Source organism: Mobula birostris, chromosome 2 (genome assembly GCF_030028105.1).
Source record: "Mobula birostris isolate sMobBir1 chromosome 2, sMobBir1.hap1, whole genome shotgun sequence".
NCBI lineage: Eukaryota > Metazoa > Chordata > Chondrichthyes > Myliobatiformes > Myliobatidae > Mobula > Mobula birostris.
The window spans coordinates 224,680,501-224,698,240 of NC_092371.1; the positions used below are offsets into that span (position 1 = coordinate 224,680,501).

The window sequence follows — 17,740 nt, forward strand, 5'->3', positions numbered from 1 at the left end:
GAGATGGGAGAGACTGTGCATATGGCAACTGTTGCCCGGGTGCTTCACCAGTTGCAGCTTTATGGGAGAGTGGCAATGAGAAAGCCACTGTTGAGGGAAAAAAACCTCACATGAAATCTTGGCTAGTGTTTGTTGGAAGGCAGACTCTGAAGTCAGCTGGAAGGAGGTTCTGTGGTCTGATGAAACCAAAACTGAGTTTTTTGCCATCAGACTGTATGCCAAACACTGCACATCATTTAAAAATACACCATCCCTACCGTGAAGCATGGTGGTGGCTACATCATGCTGTGGGGATGCTTCACTGCAGCAGGCCCTGGAAGACTTGTGAAGGTAGAGGGTAAAATGAATGCAGCAAAATACAGGGAAATCCTGGAGGAAACCTGATACAGTCTGCAAAAAGAACAGTGACATGGGAGAAGGTTTGGTTTTCAGCAAGACAGTGACCCCAAGCATAAAGCCAAAGCTGCACAGGAATGGCTTAAAAACAACAAAATTGATGTCCTTGAGTATCCAAATCAGCGTCCAGACCTCAATCCAATTCAGAATTCGTGACTGTTCTTCAAAAGGGCTGTTCACTCATGATCCCCGTGCAACCTGACAGAGCTTGAGCAGTCTTGTAAAGAAGAATGGGGAAAAATTGCAGTTTCCAGATGTGCAAAGCTGATAGAGACCTATTCACACAGAACCAAGGCTGTAGTTGCTGCCAAAGGTACATCTACCAGATACTGACTTGAAGGGGGTGAAAACTTTTGCTATCAATTATTTTGTGTTTTATATTTGTAATTAAATTAGAGAACAGTTTTCACTTTGACACCCAAGAGTCTTTTTCTGTTGAGCAGTGTCAGACAAGCCAAATTAAATCCAGTGTGAATCAATGTTGTCAAACAATAAAACATGAAATCTTCCAAGGGGAGGCGGTGAATTTTTTATAGGCTCGTTAAATAAACTGTCGTGAAGAGATTGTGGGCCAAGAACTTGGATATGTGATCCTTGACTAAAAGAAATGTGTTTTCCAACATAAAGGAGGTATCCAGAGACTGTTTAGTGTTTGTCTGATAGAGATTTAAAGTGTCCTTGGAAAAAATCTGAGTGGAGAGGTGTTTTTTACCCCCCCCAGCTGGTGAATTAATTGTGTAAATCTGAATAAAGCAGATTTGATTCAGCTGTGTTTAACCAACTAACTCAATGAGACGTTTGCTGTCTCTGCCCACATGGGCCAGATGAAACAGTTGACTACCTGTGTCCAGTAAGTTGCAGCTGAAATGCCCTGTGAACTGGTTGTCCCTAGGTTGCAAAGGTATGAGGGGCCATTGAGGTTCTCCAGAATATTGGGATGGGTGAATTGTCCAATGAGTGGAAGTTCAGCAGCCTGAGCCAGTGCATTTGAGTGTAGAAGACTAAGGGATGGTTTCATTAAGGTCGACAAAAATTATGATGGAGCATAATAAAATGGATACATTCCGCTTAGCTGGTGTGCTTGGAATCGGGAATTTAAAGGTTAACCACTCAGCACCGAGATAAAAAGAGATTTCTTCACCTAGAGGGAGGCTGAAATTCTTTACCTGAAGTGGTTGTGGAATATCATTTGCAGAGTAAATTCAAGACAGATTGATAGATTTTCAAATATTAAGGGTACTTGGGAATATGAACTCGGTGTTAGAAAGTGGCACTGAGGTAAAAGACCAACCATGACCTTATTGAATGCTATTAAAAATGGGAGGAGCTGGATGTATTGCTTTTGATTTTCCTCATTCGTCGGAAAAGAATTTTAAACAAAATGAAAACAGATTATACTGGAGCACACTTTGGATCCAGGAAGCATCTGTGGAAAGATAAACAAGTTAAGGTCTCGGGTCGAAAACCCTACATCTCAACTTTAATCGGTTTCGTTGAAATACTTTATACTTTATTGTCGCCAAACAATTGATACTAGAACGTACAATCATCGCAGCGATATTTGATTCTGCGCTTCCCGCTCCCCGGATTACAAATCAATAGTAAATATTAAAAATTTAAATTATAAATCATAAATAGAAAATAGAAAATGGAAAGTAAGGTAGTGCAAAAAAAACCGAGAGGCAAGTCCGGATATTTGGAGGGTACGGCCCAGATCCGGGTCAGGATCCGTTCAGAAGTCTTATCTCAGTTGGAAAGAAGCTGTTCCCAAATCAGGCCGTACGAGTCTTCAGGCTCCTGAGCCTTCTCCTGGAGGGAAGAGGGACGAAAAGTGTGTTGGCTGGGTGGGTCGTGTCCTTGATTATCTTGGCAGCACTGCTCCGACAGCGAGGGTGTAAAGTGAGTCCAAGGACGGAAGAAGGATAATATGCCAGGTAGTTAAGAATCAATTGATATTATTGGTGTTCCTAATTACTGTTGAGTATTTTACACAAACCAAGAGTGAATGCAGTTTACTGACACATTGAAGTACGTTGAAGACTTTTGTCACAGACATGTCAAAATGTTTCTGTTTTGCAGACAAATCTCCTCATTTTTTGCGACTTGGAGATGTGGAAGTAAATGCAGGACAAAATGCTACATTTCAGTGCATCGCTACAGGCAGGGACACAGTGAATAACAAGCTGTGGCTACAGGTGAGATCGAGCAATACCGTATTCCCATCTGTCTCGTAATAATTCATTCTGTCAAAAATAGAGAAAAAAAAAGTCGATGAATTTTATGCCATACTGACTTTCTCAATCTGTATAGAAAAAACATTTTTCGAACTTTCATATTATGGAAGTTGAAAGAACTGTGCAGTTTATTTTTTACTGGTACATAAATATTCAGTGAATCTGCAGTTTTGAATGTACTATAGTTTAACACACAGTAGGTCATCTCAATTAGAATATTACCCTGAAGCAAAACTGTTTCACGTTTAGTAATGAGATTTAAGTGACTGTTGGATTCATAAAACCAGAGACTGAATCAATTATGGTTATGTAAATTACTGCTAGGGGAGTGGTTATCGTCAACTCCATGTAAAATCCTCTTGATAAAGTTGAAGGAGCACATAATAGATGAATACTTTCTATTGATGTGAAAGATACAGCCAACTGATACACAATTAAAGAGATACGTTTTCTGGATTTCTTTAATGAGGAAGGAAACAGCAGCTAAATGCTGATGCGTTTGGCATATTCCATAAACTCAGCAGAAAGTAAGATATGTGCATAATGGCAGAGCCTGGACAGTGATTAGAAAGCACTATTTTTGTTTACACTCGCTCCAGTTTCCTTTGTTCGTTGTTATGGATGTGTTGTGGCAGTTGATTCTCTTCTCAGTTTCTGAAACATCCATAATTCTTGTGTAATGAACACAAGTGAGTTTTTGAAGCATTGGCAAAGCAAAAGCAATGACGCACAACTGATTATAATATGGTGCTTATTATATCAATGAGAAAACAAAGTGACAGATTAAAATCTGAGAAAATATTTCTAATGGATTGATCATGACAGCAGATTGAAAAATGTGCTGCACAGTAAGACTAATTTTGTTTTACTATAGTGTTGAAGAATTCTCTCTAAGATTTACAGTATTTCTTGTGATAAATTCATTTCATTTTGAGATGGGAGCTTGCTCATTTTTCAATGATTTGGATGCTTATTCGCTGTATATAAAACCATTTGAACACAGTTGTTGCACTCGGAAAAGACGATCAATGCTTTGAAGCAAGTACAGGAGAGATTTACTGAAATAGACCCAGGAGTATGGGATTACTGTTATGCGAAAGTAGTGGAAAAACTGGGGTCATTCCTGGAGAAGACTGAGGGGATTCAATAGAGGCGATTAAAATCATAGATAGTTTAATAAATAGAGATAAACTGTTTTCTGCAGCAGAAGAGCCGATGATCAGAAGGAACAGATATAAAGTGGTTGGGAGCTGATCCAGAGGGGACTCAAGAAGAGGTTTTTTTGAAAATAGTGAACTGTTGGCATTTAGATTGCAGTACCTGAGAGGGTGATGATTGTAGATTCAATAGTAGATTTAAAAGGAATTGAATAAATTGCAAGTGAGTAAGAGTGGCAGCATTGCCTTTCGATAGAACTGCTTTCTCAATGAGCCCGCTGACCACTAACTGTGGCATACTCATCCATGGTACTTGTTTTGATCTGATCTAATGGCAGACCATATAAACTAAAGTCTGGCTTATTTGGGCTGCCAAAACTACTTGCATCACCTCAAGATGTTTCAAGTGATGCAGTTTGTTCCTTTTGCAGGTGACACAAGGAGTGAATTGCAAAAGGCGTGGGCACACGGTAAAAATTCACACAAGCTCCATAGCAACTAGTTCCAAAATATAAACCTATTTATTAATGCTTAAGTGTAAAATGCTTTATTAAGGTTATGGTTTTAAACATAATACTGGAACCTAGCATTATTTAGGCAATTTATTTATCCAGTTAACACATATCAGTTAGATTTGTGCACTGAGTGACTCTTCTGTAAAGCTGCACTGTTGTAGTTCATTATTATAATGTTTTGCACCTTAACATTTTCTGTAGAAAGTGCATATTTTCATCAGTAGTTTAAAATAATGGGTGTGTTAAACTGAAGCAGTTCTAATATATTTGAACCAAAAGTATAAAACATTCTGTCCATTAGTTGTAATTGAGGAAGTTCAGTAGAGCTTGTCTCCAGATTTAAAACAACATTTGGAATTGCAGTGAGCTTTGTAAAGAAGTTTATAGTTTAAAGTTTTGAGGAAACTTCTATCCTAAAAAGCATTGGATTTTTGGAATTGAAAGTTGAATATTTTCTTGAATGGGTTGGATTTTATCTATGTATTCATCTGAAAATTTCCTAACATGTATCTGCTTGCGTACCAAGCTTGTCTGAGTATTTCTGAGGCTGCAGTCAGCTGCTTCATTCAGTGCTTTGTGATTAAGTCAGCCAGTACTTAAAATGGCCAACTTGTATTAATCTCTGTGATGGCTTGTCACAGCTGCTTAAACACTGGGCCAGGAGAATATCTATTACGTAGAAAACAGAAACAATTCCTGTAGCTGACCATATCATTAAAAGTATGCCTTCTCGATTGTTTTAATGTTATACTCTCAAAAGCAACACAATTAGAATTATGATATACAGTGGATTCCAGTTAATTAGACCATAGGTTAATCAGGGCAGCCACTGATTTGGGACAACTCTTAAAAAACAAAAGTAAATCAAGAAAATATTTGGGATCCCCTTCATTTGCTTGTGACGTTGTGCCACTTAACTGGGGCAGGAGACTGGTAGCTGGCGTCAGTCACTGTGCTTAGAGCAAACAGATTTTTAATAGCATCACTTGCGTGTTTGTGTTTAGAAAGCAGTGAATTTTGACACTGATGGTTTGCGAGTATTGAACTATAAGACAGTTCCAAACTGGTTTGCTCACTGTGGTTTCAAGTGTTCAGGCTTGGAGATGCCAGAAATAGCCAGCAGCAAAAATGAAACAATTCACTACTTCAATTTAGAAACTATGATGAATTTGAAGGTATCGACAATGATCATTAATGTTACAATGGAAATCAAGATTGGAGGATGCAATTATTGAAGACGGTCCACTATGTGCACTAGGCGTCTGTGCTGACTTTGTTCATTTGCAGTAAATCAAAACAACATGTCAGTGCACACTGAATGAATTTCTCCATTGACACCTGTTAGAAATTAATGCAGTTTTATAAGGTATGGTAGTTTTGGCAGTGCTTTAATTTATTCTGTATTTCATTTAAATGCATAATTTGTCTTTTTTACACCTTTTTAACTATTTCCATGAAACTTTGGCTAATTGGGACAGTCGCTTAATTGGGCCAAAATGTTGATGTTTCTCAATTAACCAGAATCCTCTGCATTGTACAAGAGAATAGTGTCAAAATTAAATTATTCTGAGGATATTTGAGGAAAGCAAATCTATTCTCATTCTCTAAAATATAAATGTCAATTCAGTAATTGAATTGCTGTGCTTTGTAATTAGAGCAGCTGTAGGGTGAAAAAGTTTCCTTGTTGAACTTGCCTGTTTGCTGTGTTATTGAACTGATCAACCATGCAAACTTTGAAGTTAGCAAATGGGATCCAAAGTTGATTTGGTAACTTATGACATGGTGATGGTAGAGGGTAGCCTTCGTGATTGGAAGCTTGTGATTGGTGTTTCTCACGGACCCTTAATATTTCTTTCATGTATTCGCGACTGGGATGTGAATGTCGGAGGCATTACCGGTATGATCACAGATGACATGAAAATTGGAAGCATGATTGTTAGTGAGAAAGATAGCTTTAAGATAACAGAATGATATTGATCAGCTGGATATTTGGGTGGAATGATGGCAGGTCGAATTTAGTCCTCTTTCATCCCATTTAACAATGGACAGAGCCAATTGTTCGCCTAGTGAGTTGTTGAAGTTAGCTGGAAGTGATTTTGCTCTAATTCGTTGCTGTTTTCTTGGATGTTAGAGAGAGAGGACCTCTCTCTAACATGGATTCCCAATCCTAATTGTCATTTGTTGATTCCAACTATAAAACATGTATGTGAAGATGCTGGCAAGAACTCAATTAGTTTTATGCTGTATACATTTGGAAATGATCACCTTTATCCCCATGTCAGTAATAGTCTATTAGATTTTGCACCACAGGTTGCCTGCACAGTGGGGAACTAATTAAAAGAAAATATAAAGGAATAATTAAGAAGAATTCCATTTGGAAACTGGTAGTTAATCAAATGCAAACACAGAAATTAAACACATTATTTAAGCATGTTGCAGCTGAATAGTGCTGGAGAAGAAGGGGAAGTCCTTTAAAGTATTGGTGTAATCACCATTTGGAATGTGCCATTTTGCCATACAAGTCAAGTGTATGTATCAGTATGATAATGTGGCGAGAGCAGTTTTCGATAATTTTACATAGGTTAGCTTTGGGAGCAGAAAGATTTTTCTGGATGATCCTTCAGTTGGATGGTTGTGGATAAAGGATAAGGAGGTTCTGAGGGCAGAGTCAATCATCTTCTAATGGATTTTCTGAGGTGAGATGTGAAAGCTGGCTGGGACAATTTCCCAACAGTAAAATTACTACAAACGTTTGGAAGACATATTCAGGGGAACTCAAAAAGTTTCAGGGCCATAAAAACCCCCTGCTGAGAAATTTAATTTCTCTGAAAAGGCAGCAGACACTTCGGACCGTTCAACAGATGGTCTCCTCATTAAGGTCTCCTCATTAAGGTAGAGGTTGGCATGCATGACGACAATTGGTTGATTGTACAATATAGATTCTGATTTTTTTTCCCTTGAAGCTTAACTGTATACTACAGTTAGGTAAATTTCTGTACATATTCTCAAATTCTTGATTTGTACAGCAACACAATAAATGGGCCCAGTTTATCCAACACACAATTTCTAAGACAGTTCCTCCACCCTATTCCTCAGCTACATAACATGCTTTGATTACTGACATATTATTTACAGGTGCAAGTTGTGCAATTTCACTTGTGCCCAAGCAGAGCCATTTACCTCTCACTACATTGGAAATGAGTGTCACATTCATGACCTGCAATCAATTTTTAGGGAATTGGGAATTTAACGCATTCATACTATAGTTGGAAAATAACATTCATATTTATTTTTTTGTGATATATTGCAGAGTAGGTCCTTCCAAGCCTTCGAGCCATGCCACCCCTGGAACCCCACAACTCTGATTAACCTTAATCTAATCACAGAACAATGTTAATCTACTCGGTTTGGCTTTGGACTGTGGGAGGAAACCATAGCACCCGGAGAAAACCCATACATTACAAGGGCAGGACGTACAGAGACTCCTTACAGAGCGTTACTGGAATTGAACTCTGAACTCTGCAGTGTCCCGAGCTGCAATAGTGCTAACTGCTATGCTACTGTGGCACACATCACTGCCAAAGTGAAAAAATAATTGGCCCTGGCTGTGAATAGAACTGATGTGAACTAGAAATACAATCCATTAAGACATCTAAATGGTTTGTCTGCTAAAGATGTGAATTTAGTTAGAATTGCTTCCATCTTGAGTGCCTTTTTGGACCCAGGGTGTAACAAGTAATGTGTTTCTTTTTCCCCCAGAGGCGCAATGGGGAAGACATCCCAGTTGCTCTGACAAAGAATATAAATCACAGGAGGTTTGCTGCAACCTTCAAATTGAAAGAAGTGAAAAGGGACGACCAAGATTTGTACCGTTGTGTGACTCAGTCCGAAAGAGGTTCTGGTGTATCGAATTTTGCTGAGCTCATTGTTAGAGGTATCGTGAATTTAATTTGACGTCATTTTGAAAAGTGTAACATTTAGTGAAATCTTTGCTGTGAAATTTCCTGGTATTATACCAGAAAGCATGATGGCAGAACATCGATGCAAATAGGGAAGGCTCATCCTTGCTAGATTTACCATTGCAAAATAGTCTTAAGTGAACGTTCTTTACATTTAAAAACAAATGACGGGTCTGTCAGGAGCCTTAGCTAAATTGTCCAAGGGCAGAAATGAGAATGCACAAGATGGTAAAAGTTCAGATAATGCCACACCCCATTTTAATAAATTTTGAAACTTCTGCAAGGTCAAATAAATTTGAGGCTACCCAGCAACAACTCCTGACCTATGGTATACTTAATGGAAAGAAACTTGTACTGATGTTCTGGAAAAAGGAGGAAACTCCATCACTCAGACAATGGCTGGCTGCATTAATGGATACTCTGCATCTAGAGAGGGTAAGATACGTTATCAAGGACAGACTTAAGGAATTTGGAAAAATCTGGCGACCATTACTGTTGTATATAGAATAGACCGACAGCTGAACTAAGTATGGGGGGGGCAGTAGGACCTAAACAGCACATACGGGAGGGGTGAGGGGAGGGGAAAGGAGACGGGGTGGTAGGGTTTCCTTTGCTTTTTGCTTGTTTACTATACATACATTCATTTGATTTTCATTTTGTTATAAGAAAGAAAAGAAAAAAGAAGCATTGTACTTTAGGACATTGTCGGCTGTGGCTAAGCTGATGTTGCTTCACAATAAAAACATTTGAAACAGAGAATGCACAAGATGGGGTGAACTGGTGCATACTAACTTCGGTAAGATGTAAGTGAGCTCAGTTAACAAGCAACTTTGACCTTAAAGATGCAATTTATATCTACGTTTTAAAAAAAAAAAGATGTACAAGTCCGGTTTGGGAATACTGTTCTTCTGCCACGATACACGGATCCCAAATTTCCAGATGTTTTGTGTCATGTTTCTGTTTCTTTGGTATAGAGCTCACAATGTCCAATGTGGTAATTGCTACAACATCAACTTTAATGCCAATGTTACATCATAAATAATATGTTTTTTGTTCTGCTCTGTTTTGAAATGACAAGGCCAAAGATATGAGAATTCACTACTGCATGATGACTAGATTAATTTTTAAAATTTCAGCATTGTCAAGAACAAGCAAGTGAGATGTGCATTCGGTTCCCCAAATATGCAGACATACAGCTTCTCTTTATTAAAGTGGTTTGAATTCAACTATTTGATTCAAAGAAAATTATAATAAAATACTCCTGAACATTTACCAGTTGAGCTTATGTCTGCACTAAGAAGAGAGAAATTCGGCATGCGATGAACACTAGAAGGCCAAAAGTTATTTGACAACTGCAGTTAGCCCAAATGCTTTATGAGCCTCTGTGCCCAGTAATGCTGGAATTGGATGCTGTTCATCAAGGCAGGGGATGTGATCCTCTCACTGGGGATATGGGTATTTGCAATGTGTGGTGCCGTTCCAGAAGTTAACAGATTTATTTACTTACTCATTTTGCCAAGATGAAATTTGAATGCTAACTCCAAAGATCACAAGTATATGAAAACTGTACCCCATTATCAAGGCAAGAAACGGACAAGTCTGAATCCTGAAATTGAATCATAACCCCTGGCAAAATTGAAATCAAGTAAAGCCAATTTATTTCCCTGTATGTGTTCAGTTTTTTAAAACATCTACAAAATTTACTTATTAGTTTTCATTGTTGTTTCATGCTTCTATTTCTATACGTCCCTCTTGAGTTTATGAAATGGCTCGTAGCTGAGGGTCTTGAGAGATTTTTTTGACATTAAGGGTGTTCTAAATCTTTGTATGGATATTGTGTGGAAATTGATTCTACCCCTTGTGCTTGATGTCCTTGCATTCAATTTCATATTCTGTATTTAAGAGGATGGATGAAGAAAGATGACCATAAATGAGGAGTTGCCTTTCTTTTAAATTTTGATGATGAATATGGAGAAATTAACATTATTTTTGATATATATTGGTACCATACTCCAGAGTGGTCTACCTCAGCCTCATTATGAGAAATACATAAATTTAGAGCAGAGTTGCATGAAGCACCTTTCTTATACAGGGACCTCCTGCAGTATGTACATTTTGGTTATTTGAAATGTATTATTGCTTGTTAGCTACTCTGTTAAAAATAAGCTATTGCAATGGTGCAATGTGCAGGAATTTGCAAATCATAGAAATGGGAAGCAGTGACCAGCATGATCTTTCTGTAACATCACAAGATAGTTCTTCCAGAATCAGTTGAGCTGCATTCTACAGCTAAACATTTTCTCAGCTTTCAGAAAGATGCAGAATATTTAAAGAATAAAAGAGTATCTTTAGTTACAAGAAATGCCAATACAAAGTGTATTCAGAAATTGTTTTTTAATGCTTGCCAGCATGACACATTCACTTAAACCATAGCTTTGGGTAATCAATGATTGCATCCAGAGACAATAAGCAATTATTGAGGTTGGCCTTTAGGCTACAGCAGTAGCAATTTATTTTCAGTTTTATTATGTCTGCTTCACTCCTTTGTACACTTCCTCTGTCAGTAACATCTTCCTTAGGGCACTGGAAGGCAGCAGCTTAGCTTGGAGAACTGTGGTGAAATGGAATAAAAGCCTACCCTGATTGTACTGTACATGCAGTAATTAAATAATTTCATCGTCAAAATGGAAATTCTGCAGCAAATGCTTGAAACTGCTGCATAATAAAATCTTGTGTGTTTTAGTTGGTTTCTGTCTCAATAGTTATATAACAGCTCTTTGCTGATCTGAATAAGTAAAATAAATCCTGTTAGTATAGTAAAAAAAATACCCCAAGGCTAAGGAACCCTGGTGTTGAAACTAAGTCGAAAATTAACTGCACTGACAGGGCAGATATCTCAATGGTGCTATAAAAGTGACATCCTGCTACATCGAGACAGAAGATGATAATTTTAAAAGAAATTTGGGTCTACTGATATGGATTACATTTAATAAGAGGTGGCATAGCATTGCCCATTGTCACGATGACCAAAGGGCAGCACTTTATTAGCGACTTTTCCTCCTAACAGACTGTGACAGGAGATGCCCAAAGCAATTTTGCTTTTCTGTGTCACAAACAAAAAATTTTGCCCTGACTTCTCGTGTTCTGGACCATTGATCTTGTGTGCTTAGCGCTAGAGGAAATGAAAACTAGATCAAGCACAGTACACTAAGCCATAAGTTTTATATTACACAGATCATTTTGAGTTATGGAACTGTCTTGTATTTGCTAAGTCTTATTGGTTTGGAGGTATCTTCAAGGGCTCACAATACTTGGAAAGTTGTGGTAAAACCCTGTACCTTGCAGCTAAAGCTCATTCATAGTGAAGTTGTTTATTTGCAAATAAAGTTATTTCAACTTCTCAAAGTTAGTGGTAACAAAGTTTATCTTGATATACTGGAAAGTGTATGCAAAAAAACAAAGTAGCAAGCTTGAAGCAGTCGACAGAATGAAATATTTATTTTCACATCTGCTGGAAATGCTCAGCCATTCAAGCTGCATCAGTGGAAAGAAGAACAGTGCCAATGTTTCAGACTGGAGATGTATTGTAGGAATATTTTAGATTTGATAAAATGCAATTGTTTTGGATTTCCAGCATCTGCAGCTTTTTTTTTGAACATTTGTTTTTTTTTATGTCTAAAATGTCAGACTCAATATATTCCTATGTATCTGTAGTGAATGGACCTATACGTTTTGAGGCAAAGCTCCTCTTAACCTCTGCAGTAAGATAAACAAACCAAGCACCGATAGACTTTCTCAAACACAAGAAAATCTTCAGATGCTGAGAATCCAAAGCAACAGGCAAAAAACGCTGGAGGAACTCAGCAGGCCAGGCTGAATGATGCTCTTTAACTCTATGTTAAAGAGTAAACAGTTGACTTTTCAGGCCGAGACTCTTTACAAAGGCAGATGTGAAAAAAGGGCCTGAAGAATCATTGGGGACCCAAGTCACCCCAACCATGGTCTATTCCAGCTGCTACCATCTGGGAAACGGTATTGCAGCATAAAAGCCAGGACCAACAGGCTCTGGGACAGCTTCTTCCATCGGGCCGTCAGACTGATTAATTCAGGCTGATTTGAGTGTATTTCTGTGTTACATTGACTGTTCTATTTATTATAAATTATTATAAATTACTATTATTGCACATTGCACATTTAGACTGAGATGTAGAGATTTTTACTCCTCGTGTATGTGAAGGATGTAAGAAATACAGTCAATTCAATTCTTCATCAGGACTGTCCTGATGAAGAATCTCGACCTGAAAAGTCGACTGTTTACTCTTTAACATAGGTACTGCCTGATCTGCTGAGTTCCTCCAGCATTTTGTGTGTGTTCCAATAGAGTTTCTGTTCATCCCTAATACTATGATTATAAATGTCTTCTGCACCCTCTCCAAGATCTTGTAATCTTTACTGTAAACGTGGAGCATTTAATTAGATCAATATCCAGTTGAGTTCTCCTCAGTAGTAAACACCAAGAATGCTGGAAATACTGATTAGGTTTGACAGCATCTGTGGAGGGTGACATAGTTAAAAAAAACAGGTCAATAATCTTACTTCAGAAACTTGGAATAGTTGGAGTTGAATGAAGTTGTAGATCCATGATCAGTAAGTGGAGGAGAGAAGAAAGAAGAGTCTGTGGTTGTTTGAAAAACAGGTTAAAAGTAATGACAAAAGGGACAAAGGGTCAAATAGAAAAAGGATGGTCGTAGGACAAGCAAAAAAGAACCTGATTGGCCAATGGAATTTATATAGAACCATAGAACGCTACAGCACAGAAATCGGGCCATTTGGCCCTTCTAATCTGTGCCGAAACTTTATTCCGCTAGTCCCATTGACCTGCACCCAGTCCATAACCCTCCAGACCTCTCCCATCCATGTATTTATCTAATTTATTCTTAAAACTTAAGAGTGAGCCCGCGTTTATCATGTCAGATGGCAGTTCGTTCCACACATATGTTGGAAATCATCAGCTGAATGTGCAAAAGGAAAATATGGTGGATGTGAAATGCACACAATGTTGATTTCTAAAGATACAGCAAATTTTCCTTTGTAATAAAGGCAAAGAAAGCTGGCAATATGCATCAATTCAGATGTAAGATTGTCTGCCTGAAGCTTAAGTTGTTATTTTTTTCTTCACGGATGTTGTCTGAACTGCTGAACTTTTACAGTATTTTCTTTACCTCAGGTTTCCAGCATCTGCTGTTTGTCACATCTGACTTCATTATTTTGATAGTTAAAAAGGTTGTGAAAGGGTTATAAGGAAATTACAAGTGGCAATATGATATGGGAAAATGTGACCTTATTTATTTTATTGGGAAGGTAGAAGAACATATTATTTCAATGGTGAGAAATGCAGAGAGAACTTTGTGTCTCAGTGAAAAGGATTCCGTGAATTACAGTAAATGATTAGGATAGCTAACAATATTATTTATTGCCCGGTAATTAAATTCAAAAATAACAGGTTTTGCTTCAGTTATAGGGGATATGCGTGATATCATATCAAGCATCCACTTACTTACTGTCTAGTACACCACTGGAGCTTAGGGCAGCAATGAAGGTCCTCCATCTCTGTCTGTCCTTGGCAGCCATCTCTATTGTGCCCCAGGTGTGGTTCAGGGTCCTCATTTCTGTTGCTATGGTATGGCACCAAGTTGTCATTGGTCTCCCACGTTTCCCTTGCCCTTCAGCTGTCCAATTCACATAATCATGGAAATCTGCAGCACATTACAGGCCCTTCGGCCCACAATGTGTGCTGACCATGTAACCTACTCCAGAAACTGCCTAGAATTTCCCTACTGCATAGCCCTCTGTTTTTCTGGCTGTCCACATGATCAATGCCTCACATCATCTTATACACCTCTATCAGGTCACCTCTCATCCTCCGTCGCTCTAAGAAGAAAAGGCCAAGTTCACTCAACAATGCTCCCCAATCCAGGAAACATCCTTGTAAATCTCCTTTGCCCTCTCTCTGTAGTATCCACATCCTTCTGGTAGTGAGGTGACCAGAAACAAACACAGTACTCCAAGTGGGGTCTGACCAGGGTCTTATAGCTGTAATATTACCTCACATCTCTTGAACTTCATCACATGGTTGATGAAGGCCCACACACCATATGCCTTCTTCACTACACTGTCAACCTGCACAACGGTTTTGAGTGTCATGATTAACGAAGGCCAATACACCATATGCCTTCTTAACCACAGCGTTAACCTGCGCAGCTGCTTTGCGTGTCCTATGGACTCAGACCCCAAGATCCCTCTGATCCTCCACACTACCAAGAGTCTTACCATTAATACTATATCCTGCCATCCTATTTGACCTACCAAAATGAACCACCTCACATTTATCTGGGTTGAACTCCATCTGCCATTTCTCAGCCCAGTTCTGCTTCCTATCAATGTCATGCTGTAACCTCTGACAACCCTCCGCACTATCCTTAACACCCCCAACTTTCATGTCATCAGCAAACTTATTAATCTACCCTTCTACTTCCTCATCCAGGTCATTTATAAAAATCACAAAGAGGGGTCCTAGAACAGATCCCTGTGGAACACTACCGTTCACCATCCTCCCTGCAGAATACAAACCATCTACAACTACCTTCTGTGGGCAAGCCAATTCTGGATCCACAAGGCAAGGTCTCCTTGTACCCCATACCTCAATACCTTCTGAATGAGCCTCACATGGGGAAGCTTATTAAATGCTTTACTGAAATCCATATATACTACATCCACTGCTCTACCTTCATCAATGTGTTTTGTTGCATCCTCGAAGAATTCAATCAGGTTTGTAAGGCATGACCTGCCCTTGACAAAGCCATGCTGACTATCCCTAACCAGATTGTCTCTCCAAATGCTGGTAACTCCTGCATCTCAGGATCTTCTCACACAAGTTGCCCACTACTGAAGTAAGACTCACTGGTCAATAATTCCTGTGTTACCTCTACTCCCTTTCTTGAACAAGGGAACAACATTTGCAACCTTCCAATCCTCTGGTGCTTCTCCTGTCCCCATTGATAATGCAAAGATCATTGTCAGAGGCTCAGCAATCTCCTTCCTTGCTTCCCACAGTAGCCTGGGATATACCTCGTCTGGTCCTGGCAACTTTATCTAACTTAATACTTTACAAAAGCTCCAGCACATCTTCTTTCTTGATGTCTATACACTCAAGTGTTTCAGTCTGCTGTAAGTCATATCCACAATTGCCAAGGTCCTTTTCATCGGTGAATATTGAAGCAAAGTTTTTATTAAGTACCTCTGCTACCTCCTCTGGCTCCATGCCAATGTTTCCACTCTTGCTCCTGATTGGTCCTATTCTCACGTGACTCATCCTCTTGCTCTTCACATGCTTGTAGGATGTGCTGTCTTGATGAAGTTGGCCTGTCTTCCCAGCAAAGGCGAAAAGCAAGTCAATTAAAACATAGGAGAACTTCAAGTGTCCTGAGGGTGGCTGTGAAGAAGATTTTTCCTCTTATGGGAGAATCTTCAGCTTGGGTTCCCTGTTTCAAAATCAAGGGTTGCCTATTTAAGACTGAGGCAGGTCAAGGATATTGCTCTGAAGGTCATCAAGTTTTAGAACTCTCTTCTCCCAAGGACGGTGGAACATAGGTATATGAAGGTAGATTCTTAATAAGCAGAGGGGTGAAAGTTTATCAGTTGTGGAGTAGAATTTGGAGCAGAGGTTACAAGGTAGAGGTTGTACTGGCATTGGAGAGGGTTCAAAGGAGGTTAACGAAAATTATTCTGGAATTGAAAGCTCTTGAACCTGTACTCACTGGATTTCAAAAAAAATGAAAGGGGGAATCTTATGGAAACATACTGAACGTTGAAAGGCCTGGACAGAGTGGATGTGGAGAGAATGATTCCTATGGTGGGAGAGTATAGAACCAGAGGACACAGCCTCAGAGTAGAGAGATGTCTATTTAGAATGGAGATGTGGAGAAACTTCGTTATCCAGAGAGTGGTGAATCTGTGAAATTCATTGCCACAGGCAGCTGTGATGACCAAGTCATTGGGTATATTTAAGGCAGAGGCTGACAGATTTTTGGTTAGTCAGGACATGAAGGGTTACGAGGAAAAGGCAGGAGGTTTGGGCTGAGAGGGAAGTGGATCAGCCATGATGAAGTGGAAGAACAGACTTGATTGGCTAAATGGCCGATTGCTGCTCCTATATCTTACGGTCATGTAGTCTTACAATCGACTCAGCCTTAGTCTGATTAAATGGTGGAGCAGCCTGGGGGCTTGAGTGACTAATTTCTCTCTATCTGTTCTGTCCATTTTGGGGATTAAGTAAAGAATAAGACAGATCAGAATCATAGGGTAAACCCAGGGGATGTGAAGGATAACAACTGAAGAAAATTGTAATAACGGCGATACTGTTGAGGATGCTAGTAGGTCATAGATGGAATGGGCTAAGGGAAGGATGGATGGAAGATGGACAGATGGGACCAAGTGGAGAAGGGTGATAAGTCTAAGTAATGAGGGGAGTGGATGGATACAAAAGGTCAATGGATGAAGAGACTCTATGTGGGTAAATGGGAGTGAGAAAGGGATATGGGGAGTATGTATTAAGAAGGTGTTGATGGGTCTAATCAAACTGAGCCGAGTACTCTACACTGGCATACGATTTGGGTGGCATCTAGATTATGGTTATAATTACTATTGGCATTGGATTGCCTTTTGATGCAGGATGTTTCATGGAACCTTTAATAGTTTAATTTAATCTCAGAGAATGTATACAGTATGTAACCTTTGAGACTGAGCCGAGCTAGAAGTTCCACTTGGTGTACATGTGTGTCCATGTTTTATCCAAATATTTATGTTTGATTGTTGAGGAGAGGTTGCTTTGTAGGAGTAGTAAATAAATAAACACAAGTCTCCCTCAAAATAAGGATCCAATTTGTCATCTGAGTTGTATGCTAGGGTAGTTTGCATAGTTTCACAAGTTTTTGTTCCGGGCCAGATCTTACCAATTGTTCCTGCTGGAAGTACCTGCTTTCAGCATCTGAGGCACAAGTATTTTCCAAAAATCTGAGGAAGTTCAGTTAGATGTTAATGCTGTGAACTTGCTGGGGGGAAAGTACCAAAACTGAAAAGTTTGTAAGGTGCTCAGTTCACCAAAGGACTCCCTACAGAGTCCAGAAGCGGAACAGGCTCAGCTGTTCTGAAATCTCCCAGTACTAAGCCAGGCTGGTGCCCTTCAAATCGTGTGCCAGGTCACATCTGGCACCGCATCAGAGATTCCTTTGATTTCAATGTGGATGGCTGTGTGAAGATTTAGAAAGCAAAAGGGAAGTTATTTCTAGTTATTTATAACTACAGACTACTGAGCCTACCATCAGTGGTTGGAATGTTACTGGAAAAGGTTCTGAGGGACAGGATCAATCCGCATTTGGAAAAGCAAGGACTGATTAGGCTTGGCTTTGTGCATGTGAAAT

General features: G+C 39.2%; 1 protein-coding gene across 6 annotated transcripts in view; it reads left to right on the plus strand.

The window, feature by feature from the left end:
• Positions 1–17,740, plus strand: part of ptprk (protein tyrosine phosphatase receptor type K) — a 687,062-nt gene that overhangs the window by 298,150 nt on the left and 371,172 nt on the right. For all 6 annotated transcript variants that reach the window (XM_072251546.1, XM_072251545.1, XM_072251547.1 and 3 more), the window contains 2 exons: positions 2,476–2,591; positions 8,062–8,236. In XM_072251546.1, coding sequence (XP_072107647.1) covers positions 2,476–2,591; positions 8,062–8,236 — 291 coding nt within the window. The remainder of the gene's footprint in view (positions 1–2,475; positions 2,592–8,061; positions 8,237–17,740) is intronic.